General features: G+C 41.4%; 2 protein-coding genes and 2 long non-coding RNA genes across 8 annotated transcripts in view; 2 read left to right on the top strand and 2 right to left on the bottom strand.

Annotated features, from left to right (window-relative positions):
• Positions 1-14,855, top strand: part of LOC143377575 (uncharacterized) — a 186,689-nt gene that overhangs the window by 4,441 nt on the left and 167,393 nt on the right. The gene's annotated exons all lie outside the window — the stretch shown is intronic.
• Positions 3,068-3,455, bottom strand: LOC143377948 (uncharacterized). The gene is made up of 2 exons (XR_013087448.1): positions 3,319-3,455; positions 3,068-3,236 (listed from the first exon to the last, which is right to left on the bottom strand). It is a non-coding gene; the product is annotated as an uncharacterized LOC143377948 (long non-coding RNA).
• Xrcc1 (DNA repair protein XRCC1) lies at positions 3,610-5,853 on the top strand. Its single transcript, XM_076829774.1, has 2 exons — positions 3,610-5,333; positions 5,491-5,853. The coding sequence occupies exons 1-2, from the start codon at positions 3,988-3,990 to the stop codon at positions 5,627-5,629; spliced, it is 1,485 nt and encodes a 494-aa protein (XP_076685889.1). The 5' UTR covers positions 3,610-3,987; the 3' UTR covers positions 5,630-5,853.
• The window catches only part of LOC143377947 (PRL-1 phosphatase-like), a 63,518-nt gene continuing 54,569 nt past the window's right edge, over positions 5,907-14,855 (bottom strand). For 3 of the 5 annotated variants that reach the window (XM_076829775.1, XM_076829778.1, XM_076829776.1), the window contains 5 exons: positions 10,226-10,549; positions 9,663-10,136; positions 9,442-9,573; positions 9,200-9,366; positions 5,907-9,137 (listed from right to left, as the gene is read on the bottom strand). In XM_076829775.1, coding sequence (XP_076685890.1) covers positions 9,026-9,137; positions 9,200-9,366; positions 9,442-9,573; positions 9,663-9,779 — 528 coding nt within the window. In that variant the 5' untranslated portion in view covers positions 9,780-10,136; positions 10,226-10,549 and the 3' untranslated portion in view covers positions 5,907-9,025. Of the gene's footprint in view, positions 9,138-9,199; positions 9,367-9,441; positions 9,574-9,662; positions 10,137-10,225; positions 10,550-11,149; positions 11,260-13,051; positions 13,211-14,855 lie in introns of those variants that run through there. The other 2 variants (XM_076829777.1, XM_076829779.1) reach the window with 2 other exon arrangements.

Raw genomic sequence — 14,855 nt, 5'->3', positions numbered from 1 at the left:
TCCTGTTACGAAGCCCAATTTTGTGCATTCTGAAAATTTTTGCCAGATTTTGGCCCAGGTATCAGGAGAACATGAAGCGAAAAGAGGTATTCTGAATTTCAGCTTCGAAGGCATCCTCGATTCTCTCTCCGAAGACATTACTTAATGCCACCTCTTTCGACATCATGTTCTCCTGTTACGAAGCCCAATTTTGTGCATTCTGAAAATTTTTGCCAGATTTTGGCCCAGGTATCAGGAGAACATGAAGCGAAAAGAGGTATTCTGAATTTCAGCTTCGAAGGCATCCTCGATTCTCTCTCCGAAGACATTACTTAGTGCCACCTCTTTCGACATCATGTTCTCCTGTTACGAAGCCCAATTTTGTGCATTCTGAAAATTTTTGCCAGATTTTGGCCCAGGTATCAGGAGAACATGAAGCGAAAAGAGGTATTCTGAATTTCAGCTTCGAAGGCATCCTCGATTCTCTCTCCGAAGACATTACTTAGTGCCACCTCTTTCGACATCATGTTCTCCTGTTACGAAGCCCAATTTTGTGCATTCTGAAAATTTTTGCCAGATTTTGGCCCAGGTATCAGGAAAACATGAAGCGAAAAGAGGTATTCTGAATTTCAGCTTCGAAGGCATCCTCGATTCTCTCTCCGAAGACATTACTTAGTGCCACCTCCTTCGACATCATGTTCTCCTGTTACGAAGCCCAATTTTGTGCATTCTGAAAATTTTTGCCAGATTTTGGCCCAGGTATCAGGAGAACATGAAGCGAAAAGAGGTATTCTGAATTTCAGCTTCGAAGGCATCCTCGATTCTCTCTCCGAAGACATTACTTAGTGCCACCTCTTTCGACATCATGTTCTCCTGTTACGAAGCCCAATTTTGTGCATTCTGAAAATTTTTGCCAGATTTTGGCCCAGGTATCAGGAGAACATGAAGCGAAAAGAGGTATTCTGAATTTCAGCTTCGAAGGCATCCTCGATTCTCTCTCCGAAGACATTACTTAGTGCCACCTCCTTCGACATCATGTTCTCCTGTTACGAAGCCCAATTTTGTGCATTCTGAAAATTTTTGCCAGATTTTGGCCCAGGTATCAGGAGAACATGAAGCGAAAAGAGGTATTCTGAATTTCAGCTTCGAAGGCATCCTCGATTCTCTCTCCGAAGACATTACTTAGTGCCACCTCTTTCGACATCATGTTCTCCTGTTACGAAGCCCAATTTTGTGCATTCTGAAAATTTTTGCCAGATTTTGGCCCAGGTATCAGGAGAACATGAAGCGAAAAGAGGTATTCTGAATTTCAGCTTCGAAGGCATCCTCGATTCTCTCTCCGAAGACATTACTTAGTGCCACCTCTTTCGACATCATGTTCTCCTGTTACTAAGCCCAATTTTGTGCATTCTGAAAATTTTTGCCAGATTTTGGCCCAGGTATCAGGAGAACATGAAGCGAAAAGAGGTATTCTGAATTTCAGCTTCGAAGGCATCCTCGATTCTCTCTCCGAAGACATTACTTAGTGCCACCTCTTTCGACATCATGTTCTCCTGTTACGAAGCCCAATTTTGTGCATTCTGAAAATTTTTGCCAGATTTTGGCCCAGGTATCAGGAGAACATGAAGCGAAAAGAGGTATTCTGAATTTCAGCTTCGAAGGCATCCTCGATTCTCTCTCCGAAGACATTACTTAGTGCCACCTCCTTCGACATCATGTTCTCCTGTTACGAAGCCCAATTTTGTGCATTCTGAAAATTTTTGCCAGATTTTGGCCCAGGTATCAGGAGAACATGAAGCGAAAAGAGGTATTCTGAATTTCAGCTTCGAAGGCATCCTCGATTCTCTCTCCGAAGACATTACTTAGTGCCACCTCTTTCGACATCATGTTCTCCTGTTACGAAGCCCAATTTTGTGCATTCTGAAAATTTTTGCCAGATTTTGGCCCAGGTAACAGGAGAACATGAAGCGAAAAGAGGTATTCTGAATTTCAGCTTCGAAGGCATCCTCGATTCTCTCTCCGAAGACATTACTTAGTGCCACCTCTTTCGACATCATGTTCTCCTGTTACGAAGCCCAATTTTGTGCATTCTGAAAATTTTTGCCAGATTTTGGCCCAGGTATCAGGAGAACATGAAGCGAAAAGAGGTATTCTGAATTTCAGCTTCGAAGGCATCCTCGATTCTCTCTCCGAAGACATTACTTAGTGCCACCTCTTTCGACATCATGTTCTCCTGTTACGAAGCCCAATTTTGTGCATTCTGAAAATTTTTGCCAGATTTTGGCCCAGGTATCAGGAGAACATGAAGCGAAAAGAGGTATTCTGAATTTCAGCTTCGAAGGCATCCTCGATTCTCTCTCCGAAGACATTACTTAGTGCCACCTCTTTCGACATCATGTTCTCCTGTTACGAAGCCCAATTTTGTGCATTCTGAAAATTTTTGCCAGATTTTGGCCCAGGTATCAGGAGAACATGAAGCGAAAAGAGGTATTCTGAATTTCAGCTTCGAAGGCATCCTCGATTCTCTCTCCGAAGACATTACTTAGTGCCACCTCTTTCGACATCATGTTCTCCTGTTACGAAGCCCAATTTTGTGCATTCTGAAAATTTTTGCCAGATTTTGGCCCAGGTATCAGGAGAACATGAAGCGAAAAGAGGTATTCTGAATTTCAGCTTCGAAGGCATCCTCGATTCTCTCTCCGAAGACATTACTTAGTGCCACCTCTTTCGACATCATGTTCTCCTGTTACGAAGCCCAAATTTTGTGCGTTCTGAAAATGTATGCCAGGTTTTGGCCAATATGTATCGGGAGAACATGAGGCCGCAAGAAGGTATCCTAAAATTCAGCGAAACTTCTGCTTCAAATAGTTCTGCGCCTTTGATTCGCTTTCCAGAGACATTACTTTGCGCCACCTCCTTCGAAGTCATGTTATCCTGTTACGAAGCCGAAATTTTGTGCGTTCTTGCGAGAAGCCAAATCTCTGTTTGCAACTTTGTTGCAGGTGCAAGAATCGTGCAATGGAATTCGGAAGAGGCAGAGGAGTTTGGATAGGAATATGTAAAATGGTATTTCTGAATAATAACAGAGTTTGTTTCAAGTTTCTCTTAATTTATTCGCATAAAAGACCTTTACAGTGTTACAATAAAGTGCAAATTATATAAAAATCACTATTTTCTTGTGTTTATTATTGAGGTTTTCATCATTTGGCCCACATCTTTACGTGCCTGTTCAGGTCGAAATATTCCAAAGTTAAAACCTGTAAAAAGAAAAATATTTTTAGTAACTTGACTTGTCTATTATAGAAAATGGGACAAATGTTACAACATTTTTTCACGTACGAAAATCTATTAGTAAAGGGAATAATTATTATACAACATGTTGATTGAAAATAACCGTTTTAGATTTAAATGTTTTCGATAAGATTTAATTTTAATTCCTACCACTCGTAGCATTGTAATCTTAGTTTAGACTGAATTGATAACGTTGGGTGCAACACGAAAATGGTAAGGAGGCTCGCGAGCCCCCTGAGCGTGACACAAAATTACATTGCGCGATAGGTCTATCCTATACCTGGTCTGTGCCTATTCCATATACCTCGTCTGTGATTCGTAGATTCGATCGCTAGGTGGCTATAGTGTCGTGTCCATAAAGTGAACGAATTTTAAAATCGTGTTAAGAAGCGAGAAATTAACAATATCATCGCACGACAGATAGAAATTTTGGGTGGAATGGAAACCCATTGGTAGATTAATTACGCAGAACTTAAAACTTAACTCCTTTTGCGTATAATTAACATTTTACGACGAACACATAGGTTATGGTGTCGGTACGTGTGTTTCGCACTGACAGATTTTGGCGGTAAACAAACTCAATTTAATTTTCGAGTGCCATTAAATTTCTTTAGAGTAGAACAATATACACACGTTCAATTTGAATCAAATCACTCTGGCATACACTTGCGTATATCCCCAAATGAAGAAAACTGTGCTGAATAAAAGTTGCAAACAATGATTATCAAACTCGCCAAAGTGATTAGCTGTTCCTCCGAACATCCATCCCATCCTGCGTCTAACCTTCTCCAGCATCGCTCAAACTCTTTGTGGCGATGCGCCAAGCCAGGAGAAATGCTTGCCAGTGTTATTTTCCAAATGATGGAGCCTTCCTGCATCACAGGCATAGATATCGGAAACTATCGCAGTTGCGTCGTAATCGTTACTGCCTCCACATCCGCAGAGCCTGACAATTGGGTACCCATTGTAAACCATCAATTCATGACGCACGACGAAGCGATAAACGGGAAGTTCAAGGATCAGGTACAGATATTTACGAAGAAGGAGTTGAACCCCGACACGTTAAAGATAAAATTCGACCGCGTGAAGGTGACTTGCATGCAGCCGGCAAACTTGAAAGAACTATTTGGTCTCTCTTTCATCGTGCTGAAGACGGAAGTAGTGGTCGATTTGGAATTGGATGTGTTCGGAAGGTTCAAACTGAAACAAGCAGACGGGGATGATAACAAATCGCCTGTGGATGATTTTAAGGAGAAATACCTGAGAATGACTGATAACAAAAAGACGAATTACAAACGTGAATTGCTTACAAAGATTAAAGAGACAAGTATGAATAATTTTTCTAAGAGGCAAGAGGAGGACAAAGAGCCAATGAAGAGACCGTTACTAGAGAAATTGGAAGCTGGAAAAGCGGAGGAAGTATTCGGAGCTAAAAACAAAGATTCCGCTAATTCAACTTTGCTGAATGGTTCTAAAAAGAACGATGAGAAAGTTACAGACGAATCGAATGAGAAGCCAGTGGCGCGAACTCCGTTCGGTGATATTATATCTTCACCGTCACCTTCGATAAATAAAAAGGATGCGAAGCTGGAAAACCAGAGACGTAGCACAAATTCGAGAAAGCGTTCCTTGAGCCACGAAGATAGTCCTTCGAAAGAGAACGTAATTAGAAAGAAACAGAACTGTTCTCTGTGTCCAGATGAGTCGGACGATAAGATATGTAAAAATTGTGGGCGATTACCGCAGCCTAGACCAACGCCTAAGCCGGAAGCAAGTACGAGCAAGAAAAGTATCAAATTGAAAAAGCCGACGAAATTGTTTTCCAAACTCTTGGAGGATGTTACATTTTCACTCAGTGGATACGTTAATCCACAGAGGGACGAAATTAGGAGAAAGGCGCTTCAAATGGGCGCCAGGTATATCGCCGATCCTAATACGACTAACAAAAAGTGTACTCATTTGATTTGTGCCTTTAAGAATACACCAAAGTCTCAGCAATTAAAAGGTCATTGCAAAATTGTATCGGACACCTTTGTGGAGGATTGTTTTAGTGAAAAAACAAGGCAAGCTATCCAGAATTTTTAGTTAGTCTTCAACAACTGAGTTGGGCAAATCGAAAATTCAAAAATCTGAAACTTGAGCTAAATTCCTGCAAAGTTTCAGATTTTTTCGAATTTTCGAAGTGGCGAAATTGTTCTTAAATTGTCACAATTTTTGCAGATTTCCTTGGAGGCGTTACGCTTTAGACATCAAGGACAAAGCTGAACCGGAAAGTGAAGAAGAAATTTTGGGTAGTTCTTCGCCGCCGCGGGCAATTAATGCGTTCGAAGAAGATACAGATTCAGATACCAATTACTAAGCTGCCTTTCTTTCCGAAACACAAAATTGCTGGCAGAAATTCTCATTCACTGTGTACATAACAAATTAGAATACTTCATAAGTGTTAGATTAATACTGTATTACTAAATACGTAACAATTTAATGTATTATATGGCTTGTTATTTAACTAATAAAACATACGTACTACTTTTGTAACTGAAACTTTTTACAAAGTTCAGAATTAAAATGGTCACTTTTCTAATACATCTGCATTTCATTAATTCACCGGTCGCATACGGAATATTAGAGAACGATAGTTTCTTCACAAAACGACTTCCATTCTTTTTTATTTCATTACTGATGCTTTACAATATAACAAAATTTTCTTTCCATTTAATTTAATCAGTATGTCATTAATACAGCGGTAGGTAGGAAATTACATTAACAAATTAAATATATAATAATAGTAATTCTTGTTTAAATTGCGCTAACTCGTTAAATTTATCTTCTTTCTTTTTGCTTAATCGATTTAAAAGGAGTGACTGTTCTTTTTATTATTACGTCGGTTCAAAATAGAGGATTTCTTCTTTGCTACCTAAGTTGTTCCTGTTTTCTCAATATTCATGAGCTGATACCTTTAAACATAACATACAAAACACCGTACGAAAACGATTCTCGTAATTACCATTATAAAAGAATGGCAATTATAAATCTACGCTTCATCGTATTTCCTTACGGATCATCTCTTTTTTCCTGAATAATAAAATAACATTTAATAGCGTTTCGATTCAATTCTTCGAAGAATAAAAGATTTCTTTCTTAATACACTGTTGCAAGTACATGTCACAGTAAATACGATTCAGATCGAAATATGTTTTTCCATGTACAATTTTAAATAAGACCCACAAATCTCCGTCGACTCTAAATTTTAATGTAGAGGGCAACGATTACTTCGCCTCGAAAAGACTCCAAATATCATTTCACAGGTGAAGTATGCTTTTGCTTTTTAATAAGCCGAATCATTCCCTTCTAATTTTCCACCATTCCCGCAATAAATCTATCACAGATAAGTAAATTATCACTCGTACACAATAATTACTTCCGCTCGAAGAAGTGAATCGATGCGCAAAATTGAATTCCACGCGGTACAAAATGAAAAGAACAAATTCGTTGGTAACTCTCTCTCTCCCCGAATGAATATTAGACGCGCTTAATCGAAGCGTCGGTATCGTACTTTAAAAAGGGCTGTATGAAGAAGAAAATAAAAACACATACGCCGATCACGGCTGTAACAGTTAATTGAACTAAGAACAAAAGAAATCGAACAATCGAAGGTCATTCAATTTCGGAATCTAAGACTCGATAATTTTCATCTTTTTTTTACGAATGTCCCACGTCCCATCCTCTGGTAAAAAATATTGCAGTTTCTCATCTTTTTAACATTAGAAAAAAGGATCTGTGTACCAGGTTCGAAAATTCCATTTCGCGTCTGCGATCACAGTGAATGTACCCAGCCACCGGCAATCAAGCATTATGCGCGATAAAGGACGAAAGATTTGGTCGTTGACGACGGAATCGTGTCAATCAAAATTCATTAGTCAGTACCGTAGAAAATACGCTCGTAATTCTCACGAGAAAGGAAGGGGGAGGGGGAGGGGGAAAGAACAAAGAAAATACAAAAGTTCGATCCACAACGATTCGCATCGTCGCCCTTGCGGTGTGCAATCTTGGCCAAGCACGAGGCAATTGAACAGAATTCGCGTATCGTAACGCCATGCGGGAAATATGTACATTCACATAGAATCGGCAGACGCGTGAAACGATCTAAGTATTACATTCATTATTTTAGGAGCGAATTCATCATTTTTTTCTTCGTCTATCTTTTGAACACAGTTTAGTGTGGCGTACAGCGTCGCCGACAATTTTACCAAAATCCTAAGCGCGCCTCGCGCGCGCAGCTCTCTCTCTCTCTCTCTCTCTCTCCGTCTGTCTGTCTCTCTAAAACTTTATCGAATAAAAGGTGGACGTTCAAAGGATCCTGGTGAAATTGCCGTTGAGCTACGATAAAAGTGATATATAACTCTGGAGTCGATAATTACTTCACGTTTTGCTTCGCGATATTTCGTTATTCAAGTTAACGCAGATTCCAAGTCCAATAAGAGTTAAGAACACCCATCAGTTCGGCATGCCACTGGAAATGCAACTCTACGGTTCCCTTGCGTTAATCGCCCCATTTTCCCTATTTCATACAGATTTCCTGTTTTCATTATAAGCGTGTCGGAGCTGCGCGTAATGTGTTTAAAAGTTCAGTTGTGATTGAGAGAAAAAAAGAGACAAACGAACCACGTTTGCAGAATATTCGCGATATAATGTACAACTGTTTAAGCGAGTCTCGACCGCGCTGGGCTATTTACAAAATTCAAATGAACATGGCGAAGCCCATTTTGTTTAATAAAAATAATACATTACTGTTGTACAAACCACACTTCGCTCAGTGCCGCGGGATGCTGTTCAATAAATACGTGTCGATATATTACAGTAATCTCCGTAAAAAAGAAATTCAAGTACAGATCATGCCTTTATTTTCTTTCCCCTTATTCACACCGTATGCAGAACATCTGTGAGAAACGTGCGTTCGATTCGCGATCTACAAGTAGACACGCTGAGTCGCTGCTTTTTATTTCCTCGAGCGAGAAAGAAAGAGAAGAACGTTAAAAGATTGTTGTCGGTAAGACGCTTATACATTTCCTGTATTCGATCGTTCTGGGGAACGAAAGTTTTTATTGCACTAATTCCTCTAAAAAGCTACGCTCGCCGACAGCTGGATGCAATCGTAGTACCAAAGGAATCATCTTAACAAGAAGCGTTTGCTCCAACCATCCCTAGAATATTATGTATAAATTACGCATCAACTAATATTCACAAATCGATTGGTAACGTGATCGCGCGTTTCATCATCTTGGATCAAATAAATGCAGCCTTCCAGAGTTCTCGTACATAATAGCCTTGAATTTCGCTGAACGGAATGAGGCACCACGCACGGGCGCGCAAATTGACCCAATGACCGTTTATCATTACAGAGGTAATCAGATCCATTGAAATTTTATCCGCTATTTTCGTTTATCACCCGCTAAAGGCTCCCTTCTGTACCGCAGCGTTTAACATTAATTTAGTATCAAAAATAAATACAAAAATTTCACAAAATAAAGGTGAAAGCAATCGCGAGCAATCTCCCCGTTTGAATTGCATCGGCTCGTGACGGAGAATTAGATGTGCGCGAAATATGGCTGTGAAATTTGTTCGGTTGCATTTCCATTGATAGGCCTTTCAGAACAGAGTCGGTACAGTATGTCTCTTGTTGCCAGGCATGAAAACCTATACAATTAGGTATACCAATCAGTATGAAGTAGTAACTTTCTCAAAGAAATCGTTTAATCTATTGGACGCAGCAGGAGTTCTTCTGTCCATTTTTGAGCTTCAACCGAGACTTGGGACGATACTTTTCAAGGTAGGCCAGCTGCTTCGCGTTGATGGCGCCTCGTCTTTTCCTGCAGAGACAAATCCCAGTTCCACGATTATCCCGTAACGGTAGAAATTAAGAGCTACTTACTCTCTGATCAACGCGACCGCGTCTTCGTACTTCAGCCCCAATTCAATCAGAGCAAGCGCGACCAAGACTGGTGCCCTACCAAGCCCCGCGACGCAGTGCACTGCCACGCACGCGTCAGGAGACTCGCGGAAGCGATTTTTCAGTAGTTCAAACCATTCATCGACGACCTGCAACAGAAATTCATTTATGTAAATGAAGTTCTCAGGCTCGTTTAAACTCTTGTCAGTATGGCTATAATTTACTTCGGTTGGTGGAAATGTGCCGTCGTCAAATACCAAGTCTATGACGTTGATCCCTTCTGCTTTAAGTTCCTCGACTTTGTACGTTGGTTCGCAGACCCTCACTACTTCTTTCACATTGTGCTTCTTCAGTTCCTATTAAAGAAACGGGGCGCCTGTTAATTCGAGTCCGCCAGATTTCCTCGTAACACTGATACAGGGCAGATGAACATTAATGTACGTACTTGGATAAAAGTATGAATGGTCTGATCATTGGGCCGATCAGTGATGAGGAACTTCATGTTTTTGTATTCGATCTCGGCGGGCGCCGGCCTGATGTCCTTCACCCTCATGTTGCTCATTTCCTCTTGGACAGCAAGTGGTGTACCCCTACTTTCCTATCGCTCCGACTCTTTCGATGACTTTTGTACGACACTGTTTAATCTTTCAATATGCCACACTGTACGACGCAACGAAAGCTGAACTTGACAAACTTAGCCCATAGGTGTCAGTCTTATAAAGTTGTTTCTCATTTAACTAATTGAATACTTTGTTATTTTTTTACAGAGGACAGAACAGTGGGTTCACATGTAGACCTCGAGGAGGGGTTGTCGGGGCGCGAATTTCGCCAAAAAGGGTGAGGGCTACGTTACATTAGGCGTTGATTGATATGCGATCGATTCCCACTTGGGATCCTTGACTATGATTCGGAAGATTATCTGAAACCAACAACCTCGCCGTCAGCTTTGTCCTAAACCCCGACGATAAGAATATAGTGGTAAAAATCTCCGCAGCCTTCGATTCTTACCTATTTGGCACTGGGTGCGCCTGGATCAGGTGCGCTCAGTAACTACGATGCTTGCATTTAATAGTGTAAATTAACAATTGATGCTATTTAATTCTTCTACGTCTTGCGCGATGACTAGCTGATGATTTTCTTGACTTTGAGGCAATGATCCCGATATTGAATTTTCCTTTGCCCGATTAAAATTATTCCTCCTTGCTTCCTCTTTAATGGTACCTAGCAGGTTCTAGGGTATGCGGGCGTGTCTCTCTATTTGTGTTGGGCCTGGCAGTATTCTGCACTATCCAGCTGAAACTCCATGTATGTGAGGATGCACTCACCAGGAAACTGTAACACCGATAAAGAAACATCCGTTAATAACGCGTTCGTGTACGAAGCACGTGCGAGTCATTGGCTTTGCACTAAGGTGACCATTTCTTTCATGGGGTTCCCAGAGACATGAGATATATTTTTTTAGGGACCACCTACTCGTAGAATATCATTAGAGAGCTGGTGGCAACGGATTCGCATCGATTATTTTGTAACTCTAAACAAGAACTCGGGGACTATTACTGAAAATTAGGGGCAAATGATTATTTTAAAATCCAGAATTGGGGACAGAAATCGTGTTCCGGGGACGAACGATCACCTTACTCTACAACGACGATTGTTATCGCAGAGTGGTTGACTGTTATCTTTCGTATGAATGAAGGTTAAGTCAGAGTGGTAAACATTTACCGAACCATTGCAAGGGAAGCGCAGACGAAAAATGATGAATCGACGAGCAAAACAAAGTTTCTATTTCGGTGCGTGCTGCGATATTTCCGTTGTACTCGCAACGGGTAAGCGATTACAAGCTGTTGTGAATATTTCGCACGTGCCAAATACGATCTCGCGCGCCAATTTCCGCGGACAGTATTCGCGTGCGTGATAAATGACGCTCCTCACCGGGAAAATGTTGAGTAACAGCTGTGATTCCTTTCCGTGGTAATTCATCACGAACGTGTCACGCACTGAAGTGAACAAGCTCGTTGCGAAAAAAATTCCTTCGATCACGCAAAGTCTGACGAACCTGCGTTACCCTAATGACGTTAGTCGATGGTCTCGAACGGTCTCGAAGCTCGATTACAATCGATTACCGCAGAGGCTGTTACCCACGACTTTTTACGATACACGAATGCACGGCGTGATTAGGTTAGAAAATACTTTCGACGCTTTCTAGGAAATATCGACGCGAAGACACGCCAAAGCAGCGGGAAGCGTGGGAGGCCCTCGGCGTGGAAACACGCCGAGGACAGTGGAGGTGTTAAAACACAGCAGAACGAATGCATTTCCGTCAAGTAATACTTTTTACTTGTTACAAATTTCAATTTCTCAAATTCTTGCGTACCTATGGTCAATTGTGCTTGCTGCGTTGGCGGTAATTTTCACGGCGGTAAGTATTCGTTATCTTGCCCGCAGGAAGGCGCTGAAAATCGGTGCAGTATGAGAAAGGGAGATCGATGAGTAATCGAACGCTCATGGTCATAATTTAGCGGTTTGAAGCAGAGATAATTGGACGTTCGGAAAGAAAGCGAAGCGTTGCGTCAGGAGCGCTTTTAAATTTATCGGTGGCGCTAGTCGCGCGTGATCTTGTCGACCGCGATATTCGAAGCATTTCGATCTAGCGTCGAACAAAGGCGAATTTCTCTTTATTTTTGGCACAGGCGTTCCGCGCCGATGCCAAGCGAAACAGGCAGTTCAGAAATGCGCGCGAAGAACCGCTTCCGTCATTTTATTCGACTCGATCGTGGGATTTTGCGATGGTCGCAGAATGGAAATGTCTAGGTCAACTTTACGACAACATGATCCTTCTTTTTAGGAAATTTTGATAATTGATTATTGCCGTGGAAGGAATCACGTTAAAGTTGAAAGAAACTGTAAAATGTAACCATTCTTTTTCGGTGGGCTTCAAATATTGTATTTTAAGTTTTACTTGGTTAAATTTTGTAAATACCGCCTAAATAGGGAATAAAATTAATTGAAATTGGCACCTTCAGTTTCTATACTATTCCTAACTTACGATCTCTTCCTTTTCTTAGATTTAGTACACTGAACTTGAATCTTACGCCACAATAATGCAAGATGCATATCCATTTTGTACTAAAGTCGTAGAAAATAACGTGTTCTAGATTAAAAAAAAATTCTCCAGAGTACAACAGGCTCCATCCCACTAACATCAAAGCGAACACCTTAAGTCTTTCCTTCACATTAATTCAAGGCGCATCTGTATTCCATGAAACGCTTGCTACCAAAATTCTTTGTAAACAATTACGTTTTAAATTTCAAAAACAAGAACCCACACATTTCTCCTAAGCAGTTGCCATTTGGGTCCCTGTCCAGAATTTTTATTTTCTTTTGTTTCCCATAAATTAAAATTATTATCAAAATTATTATTTTTTTTAAACGTGTACATACAAGCGAAGATATTTAAAAGTTATAAATTTTGATTCCAGAGTCACCGTTACAGCGAAACCTCGAGGTGCGCCTGTTTTAAACAAATTTCTGAAGGTCTATCGCGCCATCGACTGCTGCGGCTACAATAATCAATATTTTTACATGCTATCTTGAGAAAACAATTCTTCAAGAGCTGTACTTTCTAATGCCAGTAAAGAAATTTTATAACAACTTTTAATTTACCAAAAACAGAGCCACGAAATTAGCCTTCTTTCTCGGCCATTTTCATCTCTTAAATCCGCCACTGCCTAAACCACTTTCTCCCCAAAGCTACCCCCCGCAATAATTCAAAGCTACCACCTGAATCTACCAAGCGTTTGCCGTCGAACACGCCAAAAAATAGTCACACCTTACCCGGCAGAGATTCGGAAGGGCAGCACGACCGTCCTCGGCTTCCGTTCGCGCGTAGAAATTCAAAAGTTCGCCCGCGGATGCGGCGGGGGTTCACCCCACGGCGGCAGATGAAAATAATAAGCTCGACTGACAGGCCGTCGCCTGTTTACGGACGTCCGCGGATTCGAAAGGCGCGCAGGTGAACGAATATAGGCGGCGGCGGTGCTTCGGGGAGGGCGAGTGGCGCGCGACGTCGAGACGATTTACGAAATCCCTTCTTTTTACGTAACGGACGCACGGCTCGGTGGTGAACGGCGCGGCGGCCACGCCAGGCGCATCCCCGGCCGCGATGACGGATGGGAAAAAGTCAGATCGACCGTGCACAGATCGACGTACCGGAATAACCAGAATAATTGGCAGCCGGTAGGAGCGCGAGGAGAGACACGAGCTGTCTCCTACGCTCCTACAGCGCGCTCTTTCAAGGTCGGAGCCGCCTTGCCAACCCTACACCCCGCGTCGATCAAAGATGATTCCCCAATGGTTCCTTTCGTTAGGGTTCATGGGTATTCGCAGTTCAATGTTTTAACGCAAAACAACGCGAATTTCGCGGCGCGGAGCGGATCCGCCGCGGATCAGATAACACTGCCCATAAGCCACCACGTATAAAAAAAACTTCTGCCTTATCTGATCCGCGGCGCGGAGCAGATATTCGCGTTGGTTTGGGGGAGCCTTTATGCGGGGGCGATGAGGAGCGCGGATGTTCGCGCCGAAGGAATTCGAGGCGCAGCCACGAGTCACCTCGACTCGACCACTGCCAAGTGCAAGGATCGGCGAGGAAATGAAAGAATAGCTCTGAGCTATTCTTATTGATATTAATGTGTGTAGGCAAAAACTGGACGCAAGAAGTAGGAATTAAAAGGTTAGTTGCAAGTTATGTGAATATAGGGGGAGGTTTGTTTACCCTGTCGATATAAAAATGAAAGAAAAGGAGGCGAAACCCTTACTTAAGGGGGTAGGTTTCCCTAAAAATTTTTGGAAATTGGTTTTTAGGATGTTTGCATATTCAGCTAGCTGTATCTTTTCTACGTATTTTAAGCGCAACCGGGCCCCGAAATTCAAACAGTTGAAGGAATTACAGGAAAAAATGTACGAGCCTGCACATGAGATCGGATAAAGATGTCCAAGTTTAAACGCGATTTCCCAGAAACTACGTTCTCCAAAGCCGCTGGAACGATTTGAATGAAAATTTACAGGCAGTTGCAGGAAACTATTGCCCTCCATGTATTGGGAGCACATTTTCAATATAAATTCGTGTGAAAAAAGATAAAAAATATTTTTCCTACAAAGAAAGGATAAAATCAGAAACATCGACATAAAAATTGTATTAATTTGTTTAACAAAATTTTGCTTCCTGCACAAGATGGAGACTGTCTTACAGATTATAAAAATGCCTTTACTTCGTGTTTTAGGTAATTCACCTGCCCGGAATCGTGTCCACCATCAAACGGTGCATCGCGTACACGCTCTCACATTTATGTTTATAAATATATTTTAAATTTTCTTTTTGCACATTAAATTCAACGAAATCACGCTTAAAAATTGAAACAAAAATTATCTCTATATTGATCTATTACTTCAGAATATGCGTTTGAAGAAGGGCCTGATTTTGGGCTGCTGAGGGTAACCTCAGGAGGTAGAAAAAGAATCGATTCTTTGGGGATTTACTTCAGAAAGTACATGCATATTTTTATGCAATGGTTTTTCTATTCAGATGCGGGACACTTTAACAGGTTGTTATATTATGTTTCGGTATAGAAATATTTAG

Source organism: Andrena cerasifolii, chromosome 16 (genome assembly GCF_050908995.1).
Source record: "Andrena cerasifolii isolate SP2316 chromosome 16, iyAndCera1_principal, whole genome shotgun sequence".
Classification (NCBI taxonomy): Eukaryota; Metazoa; Arthropoda; class Insecta; order Hymenoptera; family Andrenidae; genus Andrena; species Andrena cerasifolii.
Note: the sequence above shows the minus strand (reverse complement) of the source record. Positions and strands in the feature narration are given on the sequence as shown.